The sequence below is a fragment of the Dipodomys ordii genome, unplaced genomic scaffold (genome assembly GCF_000151885.1).
Source record: "Dipodomys ordii isolate 6190 unplaced genomic scaffold, Dord_2.0 Scaffold47, whole genome shotgun sequence".
NCBI lineage: Eukaryota > Metazoa > Chordata > Mammalia > Rodentia > Heteromyidae > Dipodomys > Dipodomys ordii.
The window spans coordinates 11335208-11343210 of record NW_012267263.1 but is presented as its reverse complement, the minus strand read 5'-3'; the positions used below and the strand labels follow the sequence as shown (position 1 = coordinate 11343210).

At 43.9% G+C, this 8003-nt stretch overlaps 1 protein-coding gene across 3 annotated transcripts in view; it reads left to right on the top strand.

Annotated features, from left to right (window-relative positions):
- Sept6 (septin 6) overlaps positions 1-8003 on the top strand; it is a 101048-nt gene that overhangs the window by 41714 nt on the left and 51331 nt on the right. For all 3 annotated transcript variants that reach the window (XM_013019815.1, XM_013019813.1, XM_013019814.1), the window contains exon 4: positions 4469-4655. In XM_013019815.1, the coding sequence (XP_012875269.1) occupies positions 4469-4655 (187 nt within the window). The remainder of the gene's footprint in view (positions 1-4468; positions 4656-8003) is intronic.

Sequence of the window (8003 nt, the reverse complement as noted above, 5' to 3'; positions counted from 1 at the left end):
GGGGATCAGTCATGGGGCTTGAACTCAGGACCTGGGTACTGTCCCTGAGCTTTTTCACGCATAGCTAGCACTGGGGTGGTGGCTTATTGGAGGTAAGAGTCTCATAGACTTTTCTGTCCAGGCTGGCTTCGAACCTTGATCCTCAGATCTCAGCCTCTTAAGTAGCTAGGGTTACATACATGAGCCACCAGTGCCTGGCTAGAATTCCCTTGTTTTTATGCCTGAAGCTATTCCATGTTATGGATGGTCCCATTTTCTTTGTTCCAGTTAACAATGAATGGACATTTGTGGCCCTTCTACCTTTCAGCTATTGTAAATGGCTATTATTTGTCCTTCACTTGCTGCATGTCGGTTCCCTGAACTACTTCCTATTGCCAAACATGTCAAGTTAGTTTCTGCTGTGGATGAGGAGTTTGTAAGTCCAGTAGAATATGGGCAGTGATGCTCCCGATGGGGGTGAGGGCCCCTTACAGTATCGCAGGCACCAGGCTAGGCACTGGGGACACAAAGATGACTTCGACAAGACGAGCCACCCATTTCAAACCAAATCTTGGTGTCTCATGGGCTGACTGGGTTGGCCTGATCTGTGGACATCTTCAGAGACCCTGAGAGCCAGAGGCAACAGCAACAAGATGGGTACAAGGTATCACTAGAGATTTTGGGGGTGGGGGTGGGAAGCTTAAGAAAAAAATGTCATTTTCCCCTTCTGTTGCCTTTTGTAAAGCAGAAAATGAAGCTTAGAAAGTTATGTAATGGACCCAAAAATGAAGCAGTATCATGATCAGATGATTCACACCAGTCAATCATCTAAAAATGATTTGAGCCTAGAGGAGGATATGTCACCATCTTCACCCTGAATTATTCTAGAACATTCTAAGGATCTTTGCCACCAAGTGGTCCTTTGATACTGTTACCTTTCAGAACAGTGTTGGCTCATAGAAATCACGGGAAGAAAGAGAAGTCTATATTTTTAGATTTTTTTTTCCTTTGGAGCTCCAAAGCTAAGCCACACCTGGATTTCTTCTCTCTGCATGGCTCTTGATAACTAGGATGTTATGATTCTTTTGTAAATGCTGTTTTCCAGCCAGGCTTTGGTGGCTCATGCCTGTAATCCTAGCTACCCAAGGAGGCTGAGATCTGAGGATCAAGGTTCAAAGCCAGCCTGGCCAGGAAAGTCAGTGAGACTCTTATCTCCAGTTAACCTAAATGCCAGAAGTAGAATGTGGCTCAAGTGGTAGAGTACCAGCCTTAAGTGAAAGAGCTAAGGGACAGCAACTAGGCCTTGAGTTGAAGTCCTAATACTGGCAACCACCACTCCCCTTCCCTCCCGCTCCTCTCCCTCCCCAAAGCTGTTTTCCCTTATCTACTAGGAGGCTGTTTTACGGAAGTCTCACGGTGGGAACTGCTATGCCCAGGAGTCATTGGTTGGGCTCATCATCTTCTTTGATAGTTTCTTTTTGCAGTGGCATCTAAAAAATCCCTGCCCTAGGCCTAGGGAGCAAAGTCAATTGATAGGCAGCAAGCACACAGACAAGGGAGATGAGATAAGAGCACTGGTAAAGCTGTAGCTGAGCTGACCTAGTTAGAATGGAAAGAGACTGTGTAAGGGGTGACAGGGGTAGGCCTGGGCAGAGACTAGAGCAGGGAAGAGGGAAGTTTCTCTAAGTGGCTCAAGACTGAGAGGAGAAGACAGCTGAATATTGGGTGAGAAGCCTTGATGCTGGGTGGCCAGTCTGGGTTACACAGTAAAGGTCCTGTCTCCAAAAAAAGGGAAGAGAATGACAAAAGAGAGTCTGATCAAAGCACATTGTTTTCATTATGTGGACATGTTACCCCCTTATACAATTGGTTGATGCAATTTTTTTTAAAAAGCAGAATAAGAAACAAAAAAGCAGGGAGCTAGTGACTCATGCCTGAAATCCAGGCTACCCAGGAGGCTGAGATCTGAGGATCGTGATTCAAAGCCAGCCTCTGCAGGAAAATCCATAAGACTCTAGCCCCAGTTAACCACCAGAAAACTGGAAGTGGCGCTATGGCTCAAAGTGGTAGAGTACTAACTTTGAGCTGAAGAGCTCAGGGACAGTGTCTCGGCCCCAAGTTCAAGCCCCATGACAACCAAAAAAAAAAAAAAAATAGAGACCAGTGTAATGATGCACTCTTTTTTTGGGGGGTGGAGGGGGTCCGGTCGTGGGGCCTGAACTCGGCCTGGGCACTCTCCTTCAGCTCAAGGCTAGCACTCTACCACTTGAGCCACAGTGCCACTTGCGGCTTTTTTTTCCTGCTTATGTGGTGCTGAGGAATTGAACCCAGGGCCTCATGCATGCAAGGCAAGCGCTCTACCACTGAGCCACCTTCCCAACCCAGTATGCACTCTTATAATTCAGCTTGACATTAAGATCCCAGGTGGAGATGGTTTCAGGCTAACCCCAGCCAAAGAATGAGACTTTATGGGAATAGGAAACTAAAACTAAAATGTATTGGGATGTGGGTCACATGGTAGACTTCCTTCATATCAAAATGAAGAGCCTTGGGTTCAAACTCCAGTACTGCTAAAATAATAATAATAATAATAATAAAAAGAAGTGTTGGGAATTAGAATCAGAAAAGTATGTGGCCCTTAGGGGAACTGAGTGAGGTGTTCTAGTCAACCCAGTAAGAATGAGCAAAAAGATTTCAGTATTCTGAGAAGATTGTCCTAGGTAGGCTAAGGAGAGATGTGTACCCAGCCCTCATCCTAGTCATGGTGATGGAGGAAGCAGACAAGCACCTGGTAGGGAAGAAAATTAGCTCAGTCACTGATCCACTAGTGGACGTGCATCACTTCAGGGCCCGTTGGGGATAGAGAAGGACCCTGTCCAAGCCCTGTCTTTCAGGATACAGTTCATTTGATAGAACAATAATCATGGAGAAGCAAGAGGAAGTAGTTCAATACTGTGTGTGTGTGTGTGTGTGTGTGTGTGTGTGTGTGTGTGTGTGTGTGTGTGTGTGTTCTTTCTTTTTGTGCCAGTCCTGGGGCTTGAACTCAGGGCCTGAACTATGCTCCTTTTTCGTTTTTTAAAACATTTTTTATTATTACTATCTTTAAGTACAAAGAAGTTCCCATTCTACAAAACAGTATATGAGTACAAGGTGACAACATTGTCACCCATCACTCCTAACCTATCCTTTCTCTCACTTTCCTTTTCTTTCTTTCTTTTTTTTTTAAATTGAGATTAGGTGGGGCTGGGAAAGTGGCTCAGTGGTAGAGTACTTGCCTTGCATGCATGAGGCCCTGGGTTCGATTCCTCAGCACCACATAAGCAAAAAGAAAAAAAGCCGGAAGTGGTGCTGTGGCTCAAGTGGTAGAGCGCCAGCCTTGAGCTGCAGAGTTGAGGGACATCGCCCAGGCCTAGAGTTCAGGTCCCACGACCGGACCCCCCAAAAAAATTGAGATTAGGTGATTACATAAATTCACATATTTCACAGTATTGTGGAATAGTGATAGTTAAGTCACAAACACATTTTAACCTTCACAAGGCAAATTGTCTTTATCATGGTCCATAAAGTTTGTGAATTCTATGAGCTTTGACAATATAATTATTTCTTCCACATCAGGTGATGGTTGCATTTCTTTCCTTTTGCTTAGTGTAGGCTGTTCCCTCTTTCCCTCTCATTCCTCCCTTCCCATCGCTGTCTTAGGGTTGCCTAGTTTTTTTTTTCTTCTATGTCTAGTGCAACTGATGCTCCTTTTCATTTAAGTCTGGCACTCTACCACTTGAGCCATAGCTCCACTTCCTGATTTTTGGTGTTTCATTGGAAATGAGTCTCATGGACTTTCCTGCCTAGGTTGGCTTCAACCTGTGATCTGTGATCCTTAGATCTCAGCCTCCTGAGTAGCTGGGATTATAGGTGTGAGCCACTGACGCCCAGCTCAATACCATATTTTTATGCTCTTGGGTCATGAAGGTGTTCCTGGACTGTAGGCAGGAGGGAGGCATCAAACTGAGCCCTGGGCAATGAGAGGGAAGGGTTGGGATAAGCAGGAAGAAATGAGCCTTCCAGAGTGAAGGTGAACATATAGGAATAAATTGAGCTCATGTGGGGACCAAAAAGATTACCAGGCTAACAGCCCATGAAGAGGAGATGGAGAAAACCAATTGGATGAGGAAGACTTACTGCAGAAGGCACTTCACATTTCTAAAAGGGACTATGTTGTCAGGCACTGGTGTAATCTTAGCTACTCAGGAAGCTGAGATGTGAGGATCACGGTTCAAAGCCAGCCTGGGAGGGAAAGTGTGTGAGACTCCTAACTCCAATTTTTAAAAAGCCAAAATTGGAACTATGGCTCAAGAGTTTCAAAAGCAGCTCAGAGACAGCGCCCAGACCCTGAGTTCAATTCCTGGCAACAAATTACTAAATAAATTAAAAGAGACTACATTATGTTAAAATCCAAGTGCTTGGGCTTCACTCATTTCTCTCTCCCCTGTAGCTACAAGCCCATTGTTGAATTCATTGATGCACAATTTGAGGCCTACCTGCAGGAAGAGTTAAAGATCCGAAGAGTGCTGCACACCTACCATGACTCCCGAATCCACGCGTGCTTGTACTTCATCGCCCCCACAGGTCATTCACTGAAGTCCCTGGATCTAGTGACAATGAAGAAGCTGGACAGTAAGGTCTGGAAGTGGGGCAAAAGCTGGGGCTGGAGCAGGGGCAGGTGGGAGGCTGGGAAAACTGGATTCACTCATATTGATCTCTTGTATTTACTAGGTACCTGATTGCTGACCAGACTTCGTGGCTTCCTCATCCTCTTTCCTTGTCCCTCTATAAAGATGGCATTATTAATCTAGTACCTAGCTCATTCATTTTGCCATCTCGTTTCTCAGCACTGGAGATGGGTTTGCCCTAAGCCTTCATCGAAATAGGGTTGCAACCAGGTGTAGGTGGTTCATGCCTGCGTGAAATTGTAGCTGTTCAGGAAGCTGAGATGTGAGGATAGAAGCTAGCCTGGGCAGGAAGGTCCCTAAGACTCTTATCTCCAGTTAACTGGAAAAATGTGAGATGTGGAGCTATGGCTCAAGTGGCAGAGCACTAGTTTTGAGCAAAAAATGCTCAGAGGCAGTGCCTAGGCCCTGAGTTCAAGCTTCAAGACTGGCAAACATAAACCAAAAACAAACCCAAAGTAGTATGCTTGCATACAAGATGACTCTCCAGGTCTAACAGTACAGGTTTTTCTTTCTTTTTCTGTCCCAGTATTAATCAGCACATGGTAGAATCAAATATGCAGAATTGACTTTGAAACTTATTATGGTTAGTTTTTGGCATAGCAGGCAACATTTCTTTCTTTTTTTTTTTGCAGGCAACATTTCTTAAACCTTCATTTTATGCCATGACCGAGCTAAGTATCTCATGGAGTATTTGACTAAATCCTTTTGCCCCTATGAGGTAACTATTGCAGTTACCACCAGTTAAAGAAGAGAAGACTGAGTCTCTGAGAGGTTGTGGCTGCTTTGTTGTCAAATAGCTACTGATGGGTTCTAGATTCGAACCCCAATCTGACACTGTGTTATTTTGGGTCCATATTTGAGAAAGATAGCTGTGGAAATCGGATATTTTCTGCTTTCATAGAAAAATGTAAATACGATGTATAAATTAGACAAGAATTCTTTGTGTAAAAGGATTATTTGCAGTACACTTGAACTGACTACAGGATTATTTAAAAAGCTTAATGACCAGTACCTTTACTTTTAACATTTAACATGTGCTAGGCACTGTAAGTACTTTATATGTGTTATTTTTTAAATAAAAATTATTTAAGCAGTACTTGGATTTGAACTCGGGGCCTGGTGATTGCCAGTAGGCACTCTACCCCTCGTATATGCACCCACAGCCCTGATATGTGTCCTTTTATTTCGCTCTTCCAATTAATCCAGTGTGGTAGATACTGTTATTACTCCATTTTATTTTAATTCATTGATTTAGTGCCAATACTGGGGCTTGAACTTGTGGCTAGGTTAGTCTTCCCCTGTTTTTTTGATCAAGGCTGACAATCTACCACTTGTACCATACCTCCACTTTGCAGCTTTTTTTGGCAATTAATTGGAGATAGGGATTTGCGGACTTTTCTGCTCAGACTGGCTTTGACTAGAGATCCTCAGATCTCAGCCTCCTGAGTAGCTAGGGTTATAGGTGTGAGCCACCAGTTCCTTGTAATTATTTTATTTTGCATATGAGAAAAAAATGGAGAGGCAAGTAGTTTGCTTAAGGACAGACAGCTTGCAATAATGGGTCTGAGATTTGGATCTAACTCTGACTGCAAGGATTTTTATTTTCCAAAAATGCTTTTATTTGGGTACAAGCAATACTGGTATTTTAACTTAGGGCCTTGCACTTGCTAGCTAAGCCCTCTACCACTCATACCTCAGCCCTTTATTTTTACAAAATTCTAGTTTATATGCAGTCATGTAGTAGCATAGTCAGTAAAAGAAAAACTGGATGTCAGCTATAACAAGAATTGGAGCAATTGAGCTCACTGCTCATGAATAATAGGCTGCTGTTGAAATGTCGCCATGCCCAGCATGCCCCGTATCAGGCAGCAGTGAGCGCGTGGCTGGCAGCTTGCTGGGTGGGCTGTGCTAACTAAGCAGCTTTTCACATGTTTATAGTATGAGTTGGCACTTTGCAAAAAGTGACAAGAAGAATTGGATTTTCCCCCTTGTTACACATTGCCAAGGGCACCACCCTCCTCCCCCCTCCACAAAGACATCAAGGCAAGTACCTCCAAGGTCTAGATTTTATTTGCCCAATACCTGAATCCCCGTGTGGCACAAGACTTGAGGTTTTTTTTTTTTTTTTTTTTTTTGGTCGTGGGGCTTGAACTCTGGGCTTAGACGCTGTCCCTCAGCTCAAGGCGAGGGCTCTACCACTTGAGCCACAGCGCCACTTGCGGCTTTTTTTTCCTGCTTATGTGGTGCTGAGGAATTGAACCCAGGGCCTCATGCATGCAAGGCAAGCGCTCTACCACTGAGCCACCTTCCCAACCCAGTATGCACTCTTATAATTCAGCTTGACATTAAGATCCCAGGTGGAGATGGTTTCAGGCTAACCCCAGCCAAAGAATGAGACTTTATGGGAATAGGAAACTAAAACTAAAATGTATTGGGATGTGGGTCACATGGTAGACTTCCTTCATATCAAAATGAAGAGCCTTGGGTTCAAACTCCAGTACTGCTAAAATAATAATAATAATAATAATAAAAAGAAGTGTTGGGAATTAGAATCAGAAAAGTATGTGGCCCTTAGGGGAACTGAGTGAGGTGTTCTAGTCAACCCAGTAAGAATGAGCAAAAAGATTTCAGTATTCTGAGAAGATTGTCCTAGGTAGGCTAAGGAGAGATGTGTACCCAGCCCTCATCCTAGTCATGGTGATGGAGGAAGCAGACAAGCACCTGGTAGGGAAGAAAATTAGCTCAGTCACTGATCCACTAGTGGACGTGCATCACTTCAGGGCCCGTTGGGGATAGAGAAGGACCCTGTCCAAGCCCTGTCTTTCAGGATACAGTTCATTTGATAGAACAATAATCATGGAGAAGCAAGAGGAAGTAGTTCAATACTGTGTGTGTGTGTGTGTGTGTGTGTGTGTGTGTGTGTGTGTGTGTGTGTGTGTGTGTTCTTTCTTTTTGTGCCAGTCCTGGGGCTTGAACTCAGGGCCTGAACTATGCTCCTTTTTCGTTTTTTAAAACATTTTTTATTATTACTATCTTTAAGTACAAAGAAGTTCCCATTCTACAAAACAGTATATGAGTACAAGGTGACAACATTGTCACCCATCACTCCTAACCTATCCTTTCTCTCACTTTCCTTTTCTTTCTTTCTTTTTTTTTTAAATTGAGATTAGGTGGGGCTGGGAAAGTGGCTCAGTGGTAGAGTACTTGCCTTGCATGCATGAGGCCCTGGGTTCGATTCCTCAGCACCACATAAGCAAAAAGAAAAAAAGCCGGAAGTGGTGCTGTGGCTCAAGTGGT